The sequence below is a fragment of the Loxodonta africana genome, chromosome 10 (assembly GCF_030014295.1).
Source record: "Loxodonta africana isolate mLoxAfr1 chromosome 10, mLoxAfr1.hap2, whole genome shotgun sequence".
Lineage (NCBI taxonomy): Eukaryota > Metazoa > Chordata > Mammalia > Proboscidea > Elephantidae > Loxodonta > Loxodonta africana.
The window spans coordinates 44,071,971-44,096,874 of NC_087351.1; the positions used below are offsets into that span (position 1 = coordinate 44,071,971).

Sequence of the window (24,904 nt, forward strand, 5' to 3'; positions counted from 1 at the left end):
TAAATGGAACTGTTTTTTGATTTCATTTTTGTATTGTTCATTGCTAGTATATAGAAATTCCTGTGGTTTTTGTATGTTAATCTCGTATCTTGCAACTTTCCTGAATTCATTGTTTAGCTCTAATAGCTTTCTTGTGGATTCTTTGAGATTTTCTATATATAAGATTATGTCACGTGCCTTGTTACAGCCAGGTGGAAGTAAAGTCCTCATTCAGCTTCTACTGATCTCTGCTCACCTCTACAAGGCAGAGAAGAGTAGGGTGCTTCTTTACTTGGGAATGATGGTAGAAGTTCAGGCTTCCACTCAGCCTCTGCTGATGTTCTTAGGAGGACCAAGAATGGGTACCTTGTTACTTCTGGTCAGGGATGGAAGTCCAGGCTCCCTGGCCTCCACTGACAGGGTGAGAAGGATTCCATGGTGTTTGGCTAGAGTAGGGTGGTTATTAAAAATGTTTTCTCTTGCTGGGCTGCATGTTTTTAGTCTGTTGACTAGAAAGAGTAGGTTTTTCTTGTTGTTACTCTTGTTCATATTGGTTTTTTTTTCCTATGCTCAGGTACGTTTCTGGCTTGTGAGTTTCTCCATTGCCAAGGACGGGAATGTATAGGAGGCAAATAGGAAACCCAAGGAACTCACTGTAGTGTTGCTTAAGTTCCAGGGTCCCTAGCCAATCGACTTTCTCTGCTCAACCATTCAGAGTTTTCTTATGTTTGTTTTTTATATGTTACATTCATGGTTTTTAAGCTGTATTTAGCAGGAGGAATAGGGATAAATGTGTCTATTCATCTTGTCTGGGACTGGTTATCTTAAAAGGTTTAAAATAAAAAGTCCATCAAGAACTTATTTTAAAAATGAAATGCCTGAAAATATTCTTCAAAATACATTACCACCATATTATTGGAACTTACTAAGCTGTACTTAGTTCTACTTTAAGTACATTCTTTGTTATAGGTACATATGTATGTATAAAAGCATGTTTATCTCTTTATTTTCTTAGGGTTATGTACTGAAGGACTCTACCGTGTTAGCGGGAACAAAACTGATCAAGACAATATTCAGAAGCAGTTTGATCAAGGTAAAAAGATAATTATATAAAATAATTGTTTCTTTTTTTTCCTTATTGGCCATTTCATGGTGGGACGATTAATTTTAATTTGAAAATCTCCTAAGGCATATGGGTAGTAAGGGGATAGAATTTTGAAGTGGGATTAGAAATATTTAATAAACAGTATTGTCAAGGAACCCAAGAGCTAAGAAAAGCCTATTAACTTTACACTAGAAGGAAAGCGAGTACTTTAGAGCTGTTTGTTTTCAGTTTAGGAGCTGAGTAGAAGTGTGGGTAGTAGTATAAAAATGGAAATAGGTGATACTGAAACTTCTTTTGCAATAGGAGAAAAAAATGGAAGATAGTAACAAAAAGAGGCAGTTTGGTAAAGAAAATACAATACCATATATATTTTTGAATGTAAGTGTAAAATTGGAAGAGGAGCAAGTAAATAAGGAATGAGGTACAGAAGAATGCTATTCAGTATTCAAGCAAAGCCCAGAGGAATGGAATGAAGAGACTAATTTTGTTTTAGAAATGATAAGCTCTCTCTTACCCTGAGACTGCAGGGAATAGTTGAAAACATATATTTGAAGTAAAATTGATTATTTTATGGCCCATATGCCTTTGCTCTGTTTCTTCCTATAGTTCATATCCTTAACCCATAAGTTATCTCACAAATAAAAGACTGTAATTGAATCCATAGCAGTCTGTCATTAGACTTAGAAAAGCAATAAATTGACTTATTATGGATTAGCATCTTTGTATTACCAAGGATAGTGTTTACTTAAATTTATATTTATGATATTGGAACTTTATATAAATAGATTTATTATTATAAAATCTTTGCTCTCATATAGAATTTACTTTAATATGAGATCAAAAATTTAAGTGTAGATGAGCAGATAATTTTATAATCTTTAGAGTAGCAAAAGGCTTAAACTTAGTATGAAACCTAGAAAGCTTGAACAAGATGATAAACTGGCTGCTTAAAAATGTAGAAATTCCATATGAGAGGGTAGGAAAAACAAATAAAGAGACAAACTATTGACTTAGAAGAATATGGACTACTTATGCTAGATTAACCAGTTCACATCAGAAGAAACTGGCTAACAAAATACATGAAAAGGTGCTCAGCCTCTATCAATTTAAAAATTAAAATGAGACAATTGTGCATTTATTTATTACTAAAGATTTTTGGGTAGGGTGAAGGTAAACAGGTATTTATATACTGTTGGTTGAGGGTGCCTTTTGAAAGGCAGTTTGAGAATGTCTATTAAAATTCAGATTAGTTTTGCTAGAGAAAATCCATTTCTAAGAATTTATGTCATAGAAGTCTTTGCACAGGCATACCAAGGTATATGTAAAAAAGCATTCATTGCAGCATTGTTTATAATTTTAAAAATAGGGGGAACTACCCATGTGTCTATGAGTAGAATACTTGTTAGTCATGTAAAATAATTACATGGAAGATTTATGTGTGTCGAATTGCAAAAATGGTTGTTGAGTGGTATATATGCCTAGCTGCAGAAAAGCATTATACACTTACTCCTCACTTATTGACTGTCTCATTATCTGACATTTTGCATTTACAACAACAGTAAAAAATCTACTTTCTGACTATTTTGCATGTTAATGACATGTCTAGCAGTAATGAATGCCAAGGTGTGCAAGGCAGGAGTAACACTGGCTGTGATGATTATGTGTCATCTTGCCTAGGTCATAATTTTCAGTGGTTTGGCAGTTATGTATTGATGTAATTTGTCAGTTATGTAATGATATAGTCATCCTCCATTTTGTGATCTGATGTAGTGGTTGTCCCTCATTTTCATGTAATGCCACTTTTCACAAAACGACCTGGTCTTCGAAACCTAACCATGTCAATAAGTGAGAAGTGGTGTAGTCTATTACCCCATTTTTTAAAAATCTTATTAGAAAAATGGTTTCAACTTTATAACACCATATTGGTACAGTTTCACTTCCTGTAATGAAGACAGGATAGTAGTAAATACCAAAAACCAAACCTGTTGCTGTCAAGTCAGTTCCAACTCATGGTGGCCCCATGTGTGTCAGAATAGAACTGCTCAATGTGGTTATCTTGGCTATAATCTTTATGGAAGCAGGTTGCCAGGCCTTTTTTCCATGACACCATTGGGTGGGTTCGAATCGGCAACCTTTAGATTGGTAGCCGAGAGCAAACTGTTCACAACACCCAAGGACCTAGTTAATATCAGGGTCTCTTGAGTTAGACTTCCTGGTTTTGTTTCCTTTTTCTGCCACTTAGGATCTTTGTACCCCAGGCTAATTAGTCTCTCTAAATCTCAATTTCGTCATCTCTAGAATGGGGATGGTAAGAATAACTATGAGGAATAATGAGATAATACTTAATGGAGTTTTCTAGTCAGGCATCATATTAAATGTTCATTGGGTGACTATTATTACAAGAAATGTAACCTAAGGAAATAAGTTTTAATATATAAAAGTGTTTATTGTAACATCTTTGTAATATTTTAAAAATGAAATAAGTCTTAATGTTCAGTAATATAATATGTAAATTGTTACATCAGGAAATATTTTGTAGCCATTAAAACTGTTTATGTCAAAATGTTAATTGTTGATTCTGGCTTAATACATGTGAGTTCTTAAATACTATTCTTTCAACTTTTACGCAAATTTGAAATTATATTACAGTGAGCTACCCAGTAAAAAGAAAATGTTTTTCAAAGTTGCTTCTGAAATTTTAATAACCTTGCATAGTGCTTTAAAGAAATCTGATATAAAATGTATATATGATTTTTATGTATATAATGAGCAGAAAAAGGTTCAAAAGAAAAATGTCAAAATGTAAACAATGATTATCTCTGGATGATGGGGTAATTTTTTTTTTCTTTTTGTTGGTAAATATTTTAAAAACATTTTGTAATAAGCAAATTACATTTATAATAAAAACCAAACCAAACCCATTGCTGTCGAGTCAATTCCAACTCACAGCGACCGTATAGGACAGAGTAGAACTGCCCCATAGGATTTCCAGGGAGCACCTGGTGTGTTCCAACTGCTGACCTTTTGGTTAGCAGCTGTAGCTCTTAACCACCGGGGTTTCCCTGCATTTATAGTAAGAAAAGAAAATGACTTTTTAATATCAAAATAACCTCATGATACACTTCTGTTGTGTTCCAGTCTTGTTTTTAAGTCAGAACTTCAATAAAAATAGTTTAAACTATTTCATATAAGTAGTTAAGTATAAAGTTGGAAGTTCCAAATTAGAATTTTATGTATATAATTTGTATCTTTTGTCTGTTTCTTTGTGGCTTCATTTAAATGGCTTATGTAAACAAAAGACAATGGGCATTAGTAAATGTTAAAGTTCTTTTATATACTAATAAGCCTAAGAGCATTTTTATTGTAACAGAATGCTTCTTGTTTTGTTCTAGCCTCTTTGTATGGGTTACTAGAAATTTGTGGGTTTGTCAGGCAAACTTACGTTAAAACAGTGGGGGAAGGATTTCTTTACACCTGTAAAGAAAGGTGTTTAAGAGAAGATTTAAATATCTTTGGATCTAACAACACCTGTTTGGCTTATTTCTCCTATAATAAATGAAAATTTATTATAAATATCATAAATTAAAATTTTAATGTTTGTTTTGTAGATCATAATATCAATCTAGTATCAATGGAAGTAACAGTAAATGCTGTAGCTGGAGCTCTTAAAGCATTCTTTGCAGACCTGCCAGATCCTTTAATTCCATATTCTCTTCATCCAGAGCTGTTGGAAGCAGCAAGTAAGTATAAATCTCCTTTTTTTGAGGGGATGTTAGCTGCGGTTCTTGGATAATGATTGCTAAGTGTTAAAATAAGTCGTGCTCTAGATTACATAAAAAATAGAAAATGCAGCTTGCTAGAACTGTGTTTCCTGAAGGCATATTCCCCTAAATCTAAAAATCAGAATCTCTGGGGGCAGTACCTGAGAATATTGAGTTTTACCTAGCTTCCCAGGTGATTCAGATGCTTTTAGAAATTTGGGAATCCTTGTTTTTGCTTACCCTTCCTAATATTCTTCAAATATATTCTTGATAGTCTCTTATAGTAAGCATAGCACAAAGCATTATCAAATGTTTATTAATTTTTTTAATTTATGATTTTCATAAAAATTTTCAACACTAATCTTACAGAAATCCCGGATAAGACAGAACGTCTTCATGCATTGAAAGAAATTGTTAAGAAATTCCATCCTGTAAACTATGATGTATTCAGATACGTAATAACACATCTAAACAGGTATTTTTGTTTTGTTTTGGTTTTGCAAATAAAACTCCCTATGCATTCCAAATGCGTCATTTTATAAATTGAATAATTATATTTTTTTAAGGTTTAGATTTTTTAATGTACAGGATTGTTTTAGTATATGTAATGATTATGTAAATAGTAAACGTGGTAAGTACATTTTTTTATCACACAAATTTTTTGACAACTCCTTTATTTAGAATCTTAGAATTTTAAGTGAGAAATGACACATCATTAACCATATCAACTTGTTTGCAGCTGGAAAAATTGAAGCTTAAAGAGAAATGATAACGCTTAAAGTCACACAATAAGTGACATCTATGAAGTGCAATTTGCTTTTCTTATTACACATGAAATTTTATGAAAAACTTGAATTTTATTACTAGCTAACCTATTACCTAAAATGCAGGACACTAATCCTTGCATTATAGCCTGAAATGTGTTGACCTTAAAGTTTATGCTTTTTTCTAAAAAGATATGCCTCTTTACCCTTGCTAATCCTAATTTTCTCAACTGTAAAATGAGAGGAATAACACCTTATAAAGTTGTTCTCAGGGCTAAACTCAAAAACCAAATCTGTTGTCATCGAGTTGATTCCAACTCATAGCAACCCTACAGGAAAGAGTAGAGCTGCCCCATAGGGGCAGTTCTTTAGATGAAGGTTTTTAGAGCAAATTAGTTTCTCATTAAGCAGTAAATACACATATTGTTTTGTGACATTGGTTGTCAACCCTACCACATATCAACACTCTCTCCTTCTCCCACTACCAGCTTTCTTGTCCCCTCCTGTCTTCCCGTCCCGGCCCCTGGGCAGGTGTGCCCATTTAGTCTCATTTTGTCTTATGGGCCTGTCCGATCTTTGACTGAAGGGTGAACCTCAGGAGTGACTTCATTACTGAGTTAAAAGAATGCTTAGGAGCCACACTCTTGGGGTTTCTCCAATCTCTGTCAGACCAGTAAGTGTGGTCTCTGAGAGTTTGAATTTTGTTCTACGTTTTGCTCCTCCTCAGTCTGGGACCCTCTATTATAATCCTTGTCAGAGCAGTAGGTGGTGGTCGCTGGGTACCATCTAGTTGTGCTGGCCTCAGCCTGGTGGAGGCTGTGGTAGTTACGGTCCATTAGCCCTTTGGACTAATCTTTCCCTTGTGTCTTTGGTTTTCTTCATTCTCCCTTGCTCCAGACAGGGTGGGACAAGGGAGTATCTTAGATGGCCACTCACAAGCTATTAAGACCCCAGACGCTGCTCACCAAAGTAGGATGTAGAACATTTTCTTTATCAACTATATCATCCCAATTGCTAAATGTTCCCCAAGACCATGACCAATGCGGTAATCTTTACTACGAAAGCAGACTGCCCTATCTTTCTCCTGAAGAGCAGCTGATGGGTTCGAACTGCCGACCTTTTGGTTAGCAGTGGAGCACTTAATCACTGTACCACCAGGGCTCCTTTTCACCGAACTAAACGGGATTATTTGTATTTATAATTTTTTTTTTTTAAGTCTACCCTTTATAACGTTTTCTATTGCTATTTTAATGAACTGAAGTTCTTGTTTTTAACTAATGATGCCAAGGCCCAAGCCTACCAAGGCCCAAGCCAACTGCATTTTAGTTGGCACCTCTTAAAAAGAATATTAGCCGATGTTTAAAATTTTATTGTTGCTGTACAGTGGTTAAGAGCTTCTCTGCTAACCAGAAGGTCAGCAGTTTGAATCTACCAGCCACTCCTTGGAAACATTATGGGGCAGTTCTAGTCTCTCCTATAGGGTCACTATGAGTTGGAATTGACTCCACGGCAACAGATATCAATGTAGTATAAAATCATATATTAGTATTTTTCATAACCCTTCTCACAAAATCTGCCTTCCTGAGAAATTACCAGCATACATAATACTGAAGTGTAATTAGTGAAAAAAAAAATTTTTTGATTTCCGTACTAGTTGTTGGTGTTACAAGAAAAAAATGTGCATATGGTGCTATAGGAGACCTTACCTAATGTGGGGTGTAGTAATGGTTTACGGCCACATTAAACACTGTGTTCCAGGAAAGGAGCCCTGGTGGTGCAGTGGTTAAGCGCTCGGCTGTGGCAGTTCAAACTTACCAGCTGCCCTGCAGGAGAAAGATGTGGTGGTCTGCTTCTGTAAAGATTGCCATTGCCATCCAGTCTATTACAACTCATAGTAAGCCTTTAGGACATATTAGAACTGCGCCATAGGGTTTCCAAGGCTGTAAATATTTACAGAAGCATACTGCCACATCTTTCTTCTGCAGAGCAGCCAGTGGATTTGAACCACAACCTTTCGGTTAGCAGACAAGTGCTTTAACCACCAGGAGCCTGTAAAGATTACAGCCTTGGAAACCTTAGGGGAGCCCAGTGACACAGTGGTTAAGAGCTCAGCTACTAACCAAAAGGTTGGCAATTAGAATTCATCATCTGCTGCTTGGAAACCCTATGGGGCAGTTCTGCTCCTTCCTATAGTGTCACTACAAGTTGGAATAGACTCCATGGCGATGCGTTGTGTGGTGTTCCAGGCCTGTGTTAGGCTCTGGGGAAATAACAGTGAACAACAGACAAAAGCATATTTGATGCATTGAGGAATAGCAGAGAGGCCTGTGAAATTGGAGCCGAGTGAAGGATGGGCAGAATAAAGAGATGAGGTCAAAAAAGGGAGGCGGGACAGTGCCAGATCATACAGTACTACTCAGAGTGTGGTGTGTTGACTGGCTTTAGTTTTCAAAATGTTTTACTGACGAGATAGGAGTTCGCTTTAGAATATAAATCACCTATGTCGCTAAGCACACTGTTGAGCTCAGCTGGCTTTTTTTTTTCTTTTGTGAAAGAAGGGTTGCATGATTTACATTCTGCCTGTTACTCGGTGTTATATGTGGGGCCAGTGGAGGTTTGAGCAGAGAAGTAACGTGATCAGACTTAAATTTTGAAAGGAGTACTCAACCAGACTGAAGGAGGGATAAGATCCCCCTAAGTGCTAGGGATACAGCAGTGACAAAAATCATCCACTTCATGGAGTTCACATTCTAGTATAGGAGATTAATCATAAATAAACATATAACGGGTAATTGACAAATTGCAGAAACTATGAAACTAATCCATGGAGTTACTCTTTAGTTATTCTCCATACCTAGCAGTTTATTGAGCCAAGTTAGGTTTTTTTCCCCTAATTGCCGTTAGGTGCCATTGAGTCAGTTCCAACTCATAGTGCAACAGAAAGAAACGCTGCTTGGTCATGCACCACCTTCGTAATCATTGCTATGCTTTAGGCCATCGTTGCACCCACTGTGTCAGCCCTTCTTGTTGAGGATCTTCCTCTCTTTCACTCACCCTCTGCATTACCAAGCATGATGCCCTTCTGCAGGGAATGGTCCCTCCTGATAGCATGTCCAAAGTATGTAAGATGAAATCTCACCATCCTTGCTTCTAAGGAGCATTCTGGCTGTATTTCTTCCAAGACAGATTTCTTCATTTTTCTGGCCATCCATCATATATTCAGTATTCTTGGCCAAAACCATAATCCAACAATTATAATTTTGCCTAATTAGCTTTCCATTTTCTTACTTTTCTCTGCTACTGTTTTAGTTCATGCTTTTATTATTTCTCTTTTAGAGAACTCCTGTTTCTTTCTAATTGTGTTTTCTCTCCCTGCCAACTTTTCCTCCTAATCTTTCCTTGATCCTGCTGCTAGAGTGGTCTTTGTAAAAGAGCCTTCTGTAATAATTACTCTAATTAAATTAATAACATTTTATTTTCTTGGGATCAGATCCAGACTATCTTAACATTAAGTGGTCTTATTCTGACTTATATCTCCTTTCCTTTCCTCCCATATACATACCAGGTAAGCTCCAACTGTATTGAATTATTACCAGTTTAAAAAAAAAAAAAAATTTTTTTTTTAACCAAAAGTATCAAGTCATACCTAGTTCTCATTACATATTAATACAACTGCCTCAGTGGTTCTCAAAATGTGATTCCCAAACTGTCAGGCCCCACTCCAGACATAATGAATGAGAACCTCTGAGTAGTTCCAGCAGTCTTTGTTTTAACAAGCCCTTCAGGAGGCTCTGGTATATGAGAACCACTGTTTTGAATGAATTACCCTTCTGCTGTTCTTCCTACTCTAATCAGTCTTGACTTAACTTAAACATTACCTCTTCGAGGAAACCTTCCCTGGCTACCCATAGCTCTAATTGATTTGGTACCTTTCCTTTGTACTTTTTGACTCTTCTGTTAGACTAGATGCACATACAACATGTCCTTCAACTTTGCAAATATTTCCAGAATCTTGCACTTGCTTACTACATAGAAAAACAAACTGGGCCACTATATATTAACAAAAGGTTGATTTTATTCTGGATATTTTAATTTAGGCTTTTTTTTACAAATAGTAATGACTTTTACTACAGAACATGTATTTTTAGGCCATATTTTTCATATCAGACTTGCACCTTCTGTATTTAGGGGGGTTCCTTTGCTTCGGATTAAAACTGGTTTTTGATCTGCAAATTTAAGTATAAGATTTTCTTGCTACCCTGCATACTTTTGGGCTGTTTGTTTTTAATGTGTGAAATGAGGGGATGGGATAAATTCTTTAGACCCCCTCCCAGTTTAACGATTTTGAGTTATAAAGCAAGATTTTCAAGTTATAATCCAAAAATATATTCCTTGTTTATTACTGAGGATGGTAGAGGTTGCTTGCTCACATATTCAAAGGACCAGATGTAAATAAGTTAATAATATATGATCATTTGTAAATTACTTTTAAATCATAAAAGAATTTTAATGTGCAGTGTATTTTTTTGAGCTACTGTTTTTCAAATGATATTTGTAACAGTGTGAAGATAATGTTAAAAAGATTGTTTTTGGAATACTAGAAACTAATGTTTTTTAAAAGTTGAAATGTCTGGTGGTAGGATGTGATGAAGTAAATTTTCCAAAACTGGTTTGGTTGAAAGACTGTCTCAGTATAGTCAGTGCATTTGGATATGCAGTTAGAATTTTGTTTTCTGTTGCTGGAAACTCATTAAAACTTGTCACATGACCTTCTCATTCTGAGGGAAACACTTCTTTTTCACATAAACTAAGATAGCTTCCATACGTAAATTATGAAACGCTAGGGTGCAACTTTTTAAAAAGACTCTTTGATTCTCATAAAGAATGAGTTTTTATTGCTGACTTCTGTTACTAGAATGTAATACAATGCATGAGAAGAAAAATGTTTAAATTTAAAGATGTAAAGCTAAATAATCACTTCCAACTCTAGGATTCTATAATTGTAATGAGTTTCAATTGATTTCTAAGTGTTTCTTCCTTTCTTAATTTCAGGGTTAGTCAGCAAAATAAAATCAACCTAATGACAGCAGACAACTTATCCATCTGTTTTTGGCCAACCTTGATGAGACCAGATTTTGAAAATAGAGAGTTTCTGTCTACCACTAAGATCCATCAGTCTGTTGTTGAAACTTTCATTCAACAGTGTCAGTTTTTCTTTTACAATGGAGAAATTGTAGAAACTGCAAATACTGTGGCTCCTCCACCCCCTTCAAACCCAGGACAGTTGGTGGAACCAATGGTACCACTTCAGTTACCGCCACCATTGCAACCTCAGCTGATACAACCACAATTACAGACGGATCCTCTTGGTATTATATAAGTAGGAAGTCATAGCAGACAGCCTGAAATCGGACAGAAAGCAGATCTAGACATGCATGTTTCAGGGTCCAGTAGTATACTTCATGATTCTTACAGATAATTAACATTCAAAATGATGAGACATTTTCTCTTCGGACTATATGGTATTCCTTATTCATTTACATTACAGATCTAAGACCATGTGATAAGCATGACTGGAGAAGTTTAATTTTTATAAACAAAATATAGCTATAAAATACCAAGCTGCTGCTGCATGCAACTTTATTGCAATCAGTGTATCATTCCTGTGGCAATTTCTGTCACATTATATTGTGAATAAAATTTTTCTATAGCAATTAAATGATTTAAAAACCCACGTATATGAAACATTTAATGCTTTCACCCTGCTTTATGGCCGGTTTTGTTATTTGATGTGCTAATTTGGCTATTTAATTTACATTCTAGCAGTCTGTGTAGATAACTTAAAAGCCCAGTTATGTATTTTATAATTTCAGGCTGCTTAATTTTATGCCATGCTTGGGATGTTATTTGAAAGAAAGAAAAAAATATATACTTGATGTATTTCATATTTCTGCGCCTTCATCTTTACTTCTACTAAGCCTGTGGATGATTTGATGAGGGGTAAACAAACATATTTCTTGTACACACATACCAAGGACATGCTTGTGGCTTAAGTGAGTTGATAATGTTGTGCAAAGATAGCTGTCACCAACTCATTTCTTTTTGACCCACAATGAAATAAACATTTTGTATACTGTTAATTCTGTAAACAAATGCATGTTCAAAAGATCTTTGATGGTCTTGTAATCTTAATCTAATATATTTTAGATATTTTAATTTTTTCCCTCTTGGGGAATACATGTAGTGTAGAAAATAGTTCATGACATTTTCATATAAGGTTATCTAACTTTTCATACATAAACATGAAGTTTGTTGTAGAAAATTCTTTAAACCAAACGTTTTAATCTAGGACTTCAATTTAATCTGTTCCTTGAATCTATTTTTGTGTGGCCCTTAAAAACATATCCAAAAATCCATTGCTAATATAGCAATAAAAATACTTTGGGTACTGACAGCCTCTTTGGAGTGTGTATATATATAATTACAAACATGTATCCATATTTTTTTCTGTGATATGTTGTACTAAAATCCAAAATGGCTTTTGCACCATTTTGTAAACCACTATTTTCTTTTAATGTTGGTACCAGATTTGTTATAAACGACTGCTGCTTTGAGGATTAAACATTTTGTTAGTGAAGATACAACCAGAACACTAAATTATGGATAAAGTTTTCAGAATAGATGGCATATAGGTAAATTGTTTTGTTAGACTTTATTCAAAATTTTTTGATTATTAAGCCATTCCCCCCCCCCCCCCGCTTTTTTTTTCTTTTTCTGGAAAGGAAAAAAATGGCCTGTTTTTCATTGCTAGGTTATATTTTGTATAGTAAAGAAAAAATGATTTGGTCATTGTTGTGATACCTTCACTCATAACACAATTTCAAGGTTGTCTTATGTGTATTATAGTAAATAGATGATTTTGAGATTCAAGGCTCCTAAGAGTTTGATTTGCTACATTTTTTCCTGAAATAAATACTGACTTGCCCAACCGTTATGTCCTAGATATTATACTTCTAATTTTATCTTCAAAATCAAGATAGCAACATGAATCAGGCTGCTGTTAAAGTACATATATATTATAAATTATCTTATTTGTGTTAATACTCTTACATGTTATTATCTTTTTTAAGAAAACAAAGCCCCTATTATTCCTATTGCGAAGCACACAGGAATTAAGAAAGTACAGTAATTTAAAAAAAAAAAATCCGGTAAATGTAGTATTCTTAACGTGTTCTATATTACTTATACCTGTTGTCTATATAGCTTTAATTTATAGCTGTCAGTTTAACATTGGCATGTCCGGCAAAGAAAATTAAACTTTAAGAGTTTTATAAACTGTTTCTAGGTTGCTAAAGAATTTATTTTTCTACTATATATGGTATAGACAAAGCATCAAACTATGTACAGGAGAAAAGCCTGACTATTTCTATTGGAAGTAAGCTGAAAAGAGAATTTTCAGAACTGTTGGTGTCTTCAGTTCATTTTGTCATAACTTTGCTATTGTAGTATGTGAAGCCCAGTTTATTTAAGCTATTCTCTTTTATATATATTAATTTAACTTTCATCTGCATATAGTACCATTTTTGTGTTAGAACAAGCACTTACCATTTTCCACATTAACCATGTGACACCTACCCCAAAACTTATCTTTTCTATATTTGCTGTCATTGATTTGACATATTTTATAGTAAGTCATTTAAATATTCTACATTTGGTTCATTTAACCAGTAGATTACAATTATTGAAGATTAAAGTACAGTTTTAAGCTCAGCCTGTTACACTATTGATTGTTTTCGCCAAGGGTTTAGATGTGTTTTAGAATATTAGAAAAATAATTCTAAGAGCAGAATGATATAATTTTTTTTCTGGTAAGCTACTGGAAGATTTCGCTGTTTAAAGGCATGTATATGAGACTTCTTAAAGGATTAAAAGAATATTAGTCTCATAGTTACGGGAAAACATTTTACAATATTAAATAAATGCCATCTACACACACATTGCTGTTGTTCATTTAAGGTTCAGTGCTTGTAATTAATACAATATTGGACTTAACAGTATCTAGATTAGCAATATAAAGAAGCATAGTGGTACTCTGTTTCAAACTTCAGTAGATTTATTGGAAGTCAAATTATATTCAACAGACACTTATTAGGATATACAATTTAAGAACGAAATTTCCAGCACAATATATTTCCTTTTAAATGGTATTTGTTAGTGCTTTTTTTTGTTCAACATTTACAATGTATATACTGTAGGTAACAGCAATCTAACTTAGCTGAAAAGCAGCTTTTATTTTCCATACTGTATGTAAATAATGTAGACTTTTTTTTTTTTTTTTTAAGGTACTGGAATTTAACTTCTAATATCTCTTAGATAAAAAGAAAAGGGAACACTTGGAAAAAGAATTTAGGCCTTAGCTTCCATGGTGATTTTTAGTTTTTTATACAGTAATAATTGTGATGCTTTTTGTCAACTGGATATAAATATATATAATTTTAAAAAGTCAAAAATGCTTTGTTTCTTTGTTTTACAATTAATGTAATTTTGTGCTTCACCCACAGGATGCTGCAGTGAATATCAGTGAAGCTTATTCTGTATAAAGATGCTATGAATAAAACATAAAGAAGCTGTATAATTTTTAAGTTCTAGTTGCCTCTATTTTTACCATTTCATTGGTAAAAATCAGCTAATTTTTCTCAAGTAAATATGAGAAATGAAAATAATTGAAATGTATATCAATATGAAGAAAATTAGGGAGATACATTATTGAGCTTTCACTGTGCCATGAAAGGAGATCCAAAATTCATTCAGGCCATATATAGATGAAAATTCGATGTTTCAAATGGCGAGTAAAACAAGATAGTGGAGCACATATTTTAAGACTCAACTGTTACCTTGATCTGAATTTTAGCTGTGGCTAGACAATGTTCGGAGCCACTAGAAAAAATATTTTGAAACCTATTCTGGTTATAGTAGAGCTGTTAATGTGAAGAATATAAAATTTTTGCCTTCTCCCTTTATGGTTTGTGACTATTAAGCCAAATTTTATGGGTATATATTATCAGATTCTTTGGGTCTTGTGAGGTCTATTTGACTTGAATCTTTGTGTTTATCTTGAATTTAATCATTTTTAATTTTAATTAAGTAATTCTTAGGCTGATCAATTTCTAATTTGTTTCAACACTTAAGAATTTTTACATATGGGACATGTTTCATTTTTTATTTGAATTCCAGAAATTCTCAGCAACCTTTTCAGGTTAAATAGCTGAGAATAAAATTTTCTAAGGTTTGATAAGGGAAGGGACTATTCTTCAAAATCCTTTTTTCTTATGTTAACATCTGTGTGGCTGAAAAGACTGTACTGTACAAACATTCCAATATTATTCAGTCATTAGATGTTAGCCAAAAGTAGGTAAAATCTGCTGATTAATAATTTGGGGAATCTTCAGTATTCAACAGAACCTAGTCATTCTGTAATGAGCATAGTTCCATCTTTTCTCCACCATATTAGTTTTATCTCTTTGTAGGGCAGGAGATCCACAATTCTCACACTGTACACACCTTAATTAAATTGTTTAACTTATAGTAGTTTTGCAAGCAGTAAGAATGATTTTGAAAGGCTAATTAATGATAGTCAATAAAGTTAACGTTTTAGTTATAACTGTAATAGGCTAAAAAAAAAGCCTTGAAATTAACATAGTCATTGCAGTTCTGGTTTAGTTATTTTTATCAGTGGTTAGGAGTGCTAAGACCTGCAATAAATGTGTTTTGATTATGAGTAGCTATCAAGGAATTTGTAGTTGAGAAATAATCGGTACTTGTTAACTGTATTTTTACACAAATAACGCACATCTCCATTTGTTTGCTAACCACTCCCTCCCCATGAAGAATTTTTGTAAGCATGCTATGCCAGTTTTTTTCACAGCAACATTTTTTTTAAAAATTGGCATAATAGTGCTTACAAAAATAAGCGCTCGCAGGGGAGGGAGCGGTTGGCAAGCAAACATAGCAAAAAAAAAAAAAAGTAGCGGGTGCACATTACTTGCATAAAACTACAGTGTTCCCATAGTGCAGATTTATTTTCAATTTCGTTTGTCTCAAATGGTAAAAATTACTGTGGATGATTTGGTAATGGGCCTCATATTCTAATCGTTTGCCTCATGTTAAGATTCTTAGTGTTTTAACCTATTCTTTTCAAATTTATTTTTGTGTTAAATCTTTAATACAAATGATGTGGGTTTAGGATTGACCTGTTTATTCATTGGCTCATCAGTTGCATCCAAATTAGTTTTGATTATGTATCTGTACTTGCTCACTAGATCATTTTCTTGTGATCTTGAACTGAGAATGTTTTATCCTGAGCATTTAATATGTTCTAGGTATTCTCCTCCAGTTCTTAAAGTATCTTATCAGCTTTAAATTTGGAGCTCTTAATTTGCTTTTTCTCCAGATTCTGAGTATTTCGTTTTATCCAAGTAAATGTCAGTATAGGTGTTCAGTGAAGCTGACTTTCATTTAATTCCCTAAAATGATAAGTAAAATCAGAAGCTATTACCCTTATTATTTTTATAGGATTTGGGTTATTTTTAAGTGTGTAGGTGGAAGGATGAAAAACACATAACTACCTCAGAGAACACAGTCCTTTAGATACCCTCTCAGATTTACTTCTTGGAAATTTCATTTCCAGATTTTTCATCTCATTGACAGAAGGATAGCTGCTGAATGTTTTTGGTTATAGTGTTTGAAGTGAGAGAAATCATTACCAGCAGTGTACTTTAAAATACAAGCTAAATCCATTTTGCTCGGTATTTCAATTACAGAATGTCTTTTAAGTTAACTTAAAATTCACTTAACCCTTTTGTGTCTGGCGGTGCATATACAGACCATGAACTTTTTCAGTATCTGGCACTTACTGGGAAGCTGCTGTACTGTGGATAGTGAGTGCTGCTGCAAGGCTGGAGCTTTTAATACTGAAAAAACAGGCATGTGGCACAAATTACTGTTTTTACAGGGTATTGTATCAGGTATCTGAATTTTTGGTAGGAAAAATAGAGAGTTTGAAAATATTTGTTACACATTGCACTGGGATGTACCAGTAGACTCTGGGGTATAATTAATGATATGTCATATGTACCAAGGGACACTAAGGGCAGGCTTGTGAGGAGGGAGAGGATCCATACTATCTATCAAAAATTCAGACACACTCAGTGATTCAGCATGCTCTGTGATTCATCCATTAATGAAAACAAATTCAAAGCAGAAAACAGTTGGATTGCTAAAGGGTTAAATAATTATTCCTGTGGCATAGACCAGGGATGGGCAAATTTTATGAAGGGCCAGATAGTAAATGTTAGGCTTTGCAGGCCGTATGATCTTTCACACTACTCTTAACAGGACAAAAGCAGCCACAGACACTATATAAATGAGTGAATGTAACTATGTTCCAATAAAATCTTGTTTACAAAAAACAGATTTGGCCCATAGGTTATAGTTCGCTAATCCCTGATACAGCTTACTAGTAAATCTTCCAAGTTTTATCCATGTGTAATAATTTATAGTAGATTAATTAAAAATAGTAAAAGTTTTACAAAGGGTGATGATAATTACCCTTTATTCTTTTAGCCTTTTTTTCCCCCAAAGGAAATAGTCTTTAGTAATAAGTTGGAGATCTGTGTGAAACCGTTAATTCTTTTGGAAGATTTTATTAAATTATTAAAGCAGAAGGTAGACTGGTAATATAATTATATACATTAGAACTAAATGATTTTCACAGTGATTTCTTAAGGATAACTTAAAGATTTTGAGGGTAGTGATTGTATCTCCATATACTATAAGCATGATAGTAAATTACCTTAAGTATTTTAATAAATTGTGACAGTGAACTGATTAATATGCATACACTATTAAGCCTAAAATACTAGAATTATGTCTATAATGAATCCAAAAGTATGTGGCTTATTTAATGGATGGCCTCTCCATGGTGTAGGTCTCCCTGCTTATGAAAGTTTTTGGCCATTTTTAGCCTTTATGCTTAGGTGCTATATGAAGCTTAGAGATGGAAGATCTTATCAGATTCAGGCCCAATTCAAACAAGTTCTATTGGCTAAAAGTAACCTTAGAAGTTTTAAGAATGTGCAGGCCTTTTGAGCATTTTTCTGTTGATAGTAGTGATTTCCAACCATCAAGATCACTTGTGGGAGCTTTTAAAAATCAAGCTATCCAGGAGCCATCCCAATACACAAATCTCTGAGGTACAAGAATAAAATATTTATTCCCAAATACGTTCTTATATTGCATCTCTGGAGGACAAAATGGAATTTCTGGGGGGAAAATATCATGTGCTAAGTGCTAATTGTTGTTATTATGTGCCGTTGAGTCAGTTTGGACTCATAGCAAACCAATGTGACAGAACTGCCCTATAGGGTTATGTAGGCTGTAATCTTCATGGGAGCAGATCACCAGGCTTTTTTCCTGCGGAGCAGCTGGTGGGTTCAAGCAGCTGACCTTTTAGTTAGCACCCAAGCACTTAAGCATTGCACCACCAGGGCTTCTTAAGGGCTAATTATATAGAAAGTAATGTGGAATTCAAATCTGAACTCTATCATATCAATATGTGTAGACTTGATAGTTAACTGAACAATTCCATAAATTTCAATAAGTTATTCAAAATAAAACTTAATGGCAGCAGCCAGGACATACTGATAAAATTGTTATTTCCTAGAAAATTAACTTCCTTTAACTCTTTACAATTCCTTCCTTAATCCCATCCATTAACTCCTATGAATAAGAGGTTCTATCAAAGAAATAGGAAATGGAAGACAGGAGACAATAATAATAAAAATAAGGAATCAGATGAAGAGAGTCATTTGCATTGTGGAGTGTTTGTTAGTATTCTAATATTAACTTCCTACATGCCGATTTCCCAAGTCACTATTTTCATTTTCTACCACTTTTCTGTCCTACAAAACACACTGTAGGTGTTCTAATTTCACATGGGATGTGGTAGGTCACAGGAGGCCAACAACCTTTCTGACAGCATCTAAGAGGAGAATGAATTTCAATCACCCACCCCCCCCCCTTTTTTTTAACAAAGGTATCAATGTGATGTGGAAATGTTGACTAGATAAACTATCCCAGATGGGAGAACTTCTCAGAAGTTAGTGGATGATCAGAAGCTTTTTTTTCTCTGAGGACATTTGTAGAATCTGCTTAGTCTGGGATCTGGACTTGGCCCAGGTGCAGAGAGGGGTCACGTTAAGGGAAAGAGAAGATAACAATGCTCTTAGTAGTTGCATAGGGCTAGGGTGACAAAATTGAAGACTTAGATCTTCAAAAGAAAGTTCAGTCTTCCTGTCAAGTTGTTAGGTGCTGTGGAGTTGGCTGCACCTCAGCAACCTCGTGTATAATGGAACGAAAAGTTGCCTGTTCTGCACAATTCTGTCAAAATATTTGTTAGATGTTGAATCTTTAGTGAGGCTCGAAGCTAAAAAGCTAAGCTGAAAATCTTGGAAATAAGCAGGTCTGAATCCCCTTGCAATCTTTCAAGGCTGAGGAAACGAAGATCCAGGTCCTTGATTAAAAATTTCTAAGGTTATGGCCTAAAAACAGCGATGAATCAGAAATAAGCTAAATTAAATTTTACCAAAACTATTTGCACAACAGAGGAAAGGGGAGCTCTCTTCAGAGGAAGATACCAGGAGCCTCTACAGCTGTTTCACAATGTCTAGCATACAAGCAAAAGTTACTAGATACGTGAAGAGGCAAAACCATGTGAAGGGGGAAAAGTTGAGTCAAAATGATCCAGACTGTGGAATTAGTAGATAAGGACTTTAAAATAATTATGACTTATATATATATGTAAAAAAAAAAAAAACAAACAACTACAATGAGATTCCATCTCCAACAAGGCTGGCGTTAATCCAAAAAACAGAATAATAAATGTTGGAGAGGTTGTGGAGAGACTGGAACACTTATACGCTACTGTTGGGAATGTAAAATGGTACAACCACTTTGGAAATAGATTTGGCACTTCCCTAAAAAGCTAGAAATAGAACTACCACACGATCCAGCAATCCCACCCCTTGGAATATTATATCCTAGAGAAGTAAGAGCCGTCACACAGATATATGCACACCCATGTTGATTGCGGCACTGTTTACAATAGCAAAAAGGTGGAAGCAACCAAGGTGCCCATCAATGGATGAATGGATAAATAAATCATGGTATATTCACACAATGGAATACTATGCATCGATAACAACGATGAATCTGTGAAACATAACATGGAGGAACCTGGAAGGCACTATGCTGAGTGAAATTAGATGCAAAAGGACAAATATTGTATGAGCCTACTACTATAAGAACTCAAGAAATAGTCTAAACAGAGAAGAAAATATTCTTTCATGGTTACGAGAGAGGGGAGGAAGGGAGATGGGGTCTCACTAATTAGATAGTAGACAAGAACTAATTTAGGTGAAGGGATGGACAACACACGATACAGGAGAGATCAGCACAACTGCACTATACCAAAAGCAAGTTTCCTGAATAAACTGCTTCAAAGGCCAGAGTAGCAGGGGCCGGGGATTGGGGACCATGGTTTCAGAGGACATCTAGGTCAATTGGTATAATAAAAACTAAAAAGAAAACATTCTGCATCCCATTTTGGAGAGTGGCATCTGGGGCCTTAAATACTAGCAAGTGGCTAAGATGCAACACCTGGAGCAAAGGAACATGAAGAACACCAAAGACACAAGGTTAAGTATGAGCCCGAGAGTCAAAATGGGCTACATAAAGACTACATCAGCCTGAGACCAGAACTAGATTGTTCCCAGCTACAAGCGATGACTGCTATGACAGGGAACAAAACAGAATCTCTGAAGGAGCGGGAGAGCAGTGGGATGCAGATCCCAAATTCTAGTAAAAAGACCAGACTTAATGGTCTGCCTGAGACCAGACAGATCCTGGAGGTCATGGTCCCCAGACCTTCTGTTAGCCCAAGACGGGAACCATTCTTGAAGCCAACTCGCCAGACAAGGATTGGACTGGACTACAAGATAGAAAATGATACTGTTAAGGAGTGAGCTTCTTGGATCAAGTAGACACATGAAACTATGTGGGCAGCTCCTGTCTGGAGGGGAGATGTGAAGGCTGAGGGGGAGAGAAGCTGGCTGAACGGACACGGAAACACAGGGTGGAGGGAAGGAATGTGCTATCTCATTAGGGGGAGAGCAACGAGGAGTGTATAGCAAGGTGTATATAAGGTTTTGTATGAGAGACTGACTTGATGTGTAAACTTTCACTTAAAAAGGATGAAAAAAAAAAACACCATGAGCTAGTAGATGAAAGTGAAAATTTTCAACAGAATTAGTCTTATTTTAAAAGGACATTCTAGAGCTAAAAATCAAAGAACTCCCTAGATGAGGTAACATTATATGCAACAGAAAAGGAGGTTATTGAACTTGAAGACAGGTCAGTAGATAATACTAAACAATGAACAGAAGAAAATGGGGGGAAAACAGCATAAGAGAATTTGGGATGTGTTCAAAATGTCTAATAATCATCTAGTTACAGTCTTAGAGAAGAGAGAATGGGACAGAAGCAGTATTCAATGAGATTATGACCAAGATTTTCCAAAATGGATGAAAAATAACAACCTACTGGTTAGAAAAGTTTAGCCAGTGCCAGGCAAGCAGAATAATTAAAAGAACATCTAGACACCCATAGCAAAAACTGAAATTTAAACATTTTTTAAAAAAACAGCCAGAGAAAAGACACACTACATTCAATGAAGCACCAATAAAGCATCTGATTCCTCAGTAGAAATGGACAGAAGACCATTTAATGGAATAGCATTAAAGTGCTGAAATGGATAAAAATAAAAATGTATGTAAGAAACAAAGGTGTAATAAAGATGTTTCCAGACAAAAGCTGAAGTACTTCATCACCAGCAGGCCTGCACTGAAAGACTAAAGAAAAGCAGAAATGGTCCTCAGACAATTTCACTACTGTTGTTATGAGGCTTCTAACACTTTAGTGCCTAAGGCACATTGAGCATTAAACACTTCAACTTCCCTCTAAAACCCACAAGTTTTAGGTGTTTGGGGTAAAGAAACAGATGAGGCTGTAAGAACCTTCCTTCAGTCTCTGATCTGCCTCTTCCACATACCTGATTGAAACTTAAAGATAGCCATCCAGCTTCGGGCTCTTGCAAAAAGTAGGGTTGAAAACATGAGAGAACAGCTAAAGTGAATAAAATGGGAATAGCTACATTCACCAGTCAGTATTCAGGCTCATTTGGAGAATTCACATAAGAGAGAAACCCTGTATGTGTACTGAGAGTGGGCAAGCCTTCATCCAGGGGACACAATTGAACATCAGAGAATTAATATTGGTGAGAAGCATAAATATAGTAACTGGGAAATTCTTTTCTTCCAAGTCACAACTCAGAATCTGCATTCAGGAAACAAAATATATGTGCTAAATATGGGAAGGCCTTCACTAAAAGATCATTTATGTTTGTACACCATAGTCCTCATACTGAAGACCTATGAATGCAGAGAATTTGAAAATGCCTTCACCTATAAGTCGAGCTTCCTTACACATGCCATATAAATGCAGTGACCACAGAAAATCCTTCACCCAGAAGTCACACCTCAATGTACAGCAGAATTTCATGCTGGAGAGAGACATTATATGCTGAGTGTGGAAAGGCTATCAACCACAAGTCAAACTCGTTTATTGAGTGCTAGCTAGCCTTCAAGATGGTCCCGACTCTTGATATTCGTATCTTTGCATTGTCTCCACTTTATTGTACCAAGATTGGCCCATGTGCCCAATAGCATGCAACAGAACTGATGCAATGTCATGACCAGGGCTTCAGACTGGTTCTTCCTGGTTCAGTCAGGGCCAAGAAGATGACACCAGAACAGACTCAAGTTTTTTAAATTTGGGTGAACTGGAATGGAAAAAATACAGGTTCTAACCTCCTTAGAAAACAAAGACAGCGTATGCATTGCATAGCAACCAAATTTTTTGCCCTTCGATTCTGAACAGAGTTGGAAACAGCGATGGCAGCTGACTATGCCAATTTGAATATGTGTTGTTTTCCACAGTCTTGCCAATAACCCAATCTCACGCATCAGGCTCCTGACAGTTCTCACTACACCTCTTCCGAGTTTTCCACTCCAGGTCTCCTACCCATAATTTTTCCCATTCGGGTTACTGTTCGGATCACGCAAATTGTGAAAAACTCAGATCTGGTTCTGCTTTGTCGACAATGACTGAACTGGTTTGAACCAGTTCAAAACCCTAGTCATAACCGATACTAAGTTATAAAAGACTGGTTTCCTTTTTGGGTACCCTGTTGTTCTATGACCTCTTGCTCTAGAGAAGCAAATTGCCATGTTGTGGGTAGCCCTCTAGAGTCCCACACAGTAAAGTCTCCAGCCAGCAGCCCCCAAGGAACTGAGGCCTATCAATAATACTGGGACTGATTTTCCAGCCCCAGTGGAGCTTGGATGTGATTACAGTCCCATCTAACAGCTTGAATACAACACCATGAAAGAACCTGAACCGAAACTACTCAGCTTAGCTGCTTTCACATACCTGACCACCAAAATTGAGATAATGTTGATTTAAGCTTCTGGTTTTTGAAATAATTTACGTACCAATAGACATACAATTGTACATCGATTATGCCATTTCTTTCACTTCCAAGTCACAACTCCATGTACTGTATATCAGCAAGTTCACAAAGGGAAAGAAATATGTATGTACTTACTGGGAAAACATTATGTAGTAGATTAAATCTCACTGAATGTTAAAAAAACTCATTGTTGCTAGGTGCCATCAAGTCAATTTTCAACTCATAGCGATCTCATGTGACTTGAGTAGAATTACCCCATAGGGTTTTCTATGCTGTAAACTTTACAAAAGCAGATCACCAGGTCTTTCTCCCTTGAGCCCCTCGGTAAGTTTAAACTGTTGGCCTTTCTGTTGGCAGCCAAGTGCTTAACTATTGCACCACCAGGGGACCTTCAGGGAGAAATTTCTCTGGAATACATAGAGAATTTATACTAGAGAGAAATTTTATTAATGTACTGACTGGGAACTCCTTCACCAAGAAATACTAACTCCAAGTGGCGTATGGGGTCTTAAACACTAGCAAGTAGCCATCTGAGATGCATCAATTGGTCTCAACCCACCTGGAGCAAAGGAGACTGAAGAACACCAAAGGCACAAGGTAATTATGAGCCCAGGAGACAGAAAGGGCCACATAAACCAAAGACTACATCAGCCTGAGACCAGAAGAACTAGATGGTGCCCGGGTAACTGGTGACTGCCCTGACAGGGAACACAACAAAGCATCCCTGAAGGAGAAGGGGAGCAGTGGGATGCAGACCTCAAATTCTCATAAACAGACCAGACTTAATGGTCTGACTGAGACTGGAAGGACCCTGGAGGTCATGGTTCCCAGACCTGTTAGCCTAAGACTGGAACCATTCCCAAAGCCAACTCTTGAGACAGGGTTTGGACTGGACTATAAGATAGAAAATGATACTGGTGAGGAGTGAGCTTCTTGGATCAAGTAGACACGCGAGACTATGTGGGCAGCTCCTGTCTGGAGGGGAGATGAGAAGGCAGAGGGGGACAGAAGCTGGCTGAATGGAACGGAAATACAGGGTGGAGAGAAGGAGTGTACTGTCTCATTATGGGGAGAGCAACTAGGAGTATACAGCAAGATGTATATAACTTTTTGTATGAGAGACTGACTTGATTTGTAAACTTTCACTTAAAGCACAATAAAAATTAAAAAAAAAAAAATTCCAGTAGCATCAGCAAATTCACAAAGGAGAGAAACCATTTACATGTGTGTATATATAGGAAGGCCATCACCAACTGTAAGTTTAAATATGACTAGAGTACTCATAGTTGAGTCACTATTAATGCAGTGACTGTGGGAAAGGCCTTAGAATCAGTTCCAAGAGTCATCAAAGGATTCATAAGTGAAAGAAAATCTGTTTCTTAAAAGTGAAACTTTTCACAGAAGTCAGATGAAATTGCACATTATAGATTTCATAGAGCAGGGAAATTATATGAATATATTCATGAGATTCAGGAGAGAATGTCCAAGAATGCATTGAGGAGAGGGCATCTTATTGCACTTTTTTTATTAGTACCAATTCATACTGAGGAAGGACCTGTCAGATTTGAGTATTAGTTAATGGGTTATGAAACATTTGTTAAAAAAAAAAAGGGGGGGCCAGATGGTAAATGTTATATGGATATTAAGCTTT

General features: G+C 35.7%; 1 protein-coding gene across 4 annotated transcripts in view; it reads left to right on the forward strand.

Annotated features, from left to right (window-relative positions):
• ARHGAP5 (Rho GTPase activating protein 5) overlaps positions 1–12,598 on the forward strand; it is a 66,587-nt gene extending 53,989 nt beyond the window's left edge. For all 4 annotated transcript variants that reach the window (XM_010588577.3, XM_003408746.4, XM_023546101.2 and 1 more), the window contains exons 4-7: positions 995–1,072; positions 4,693–4,824; positions 5,215–5,320; positions 10,662–12,598. In XM_010588577.3, coding sequence (XP_010586879.1) covers positions 995–1,072; positions 4,693–4,824; positions 5,215–5,320; positions 10,662–10,989 — 644 coding nt within the window. In that variant the 3' untranslated portion in view covers positions 10,990–12,598. The remainder of the gene's footprint in view (positions 1–994; positions 1,073–4,692; positions 4,825–5,214; positions 5,321–10,661) is intronic.
• Positions 12,599–24,904: the final 12,306 nt, after the last annotated feature.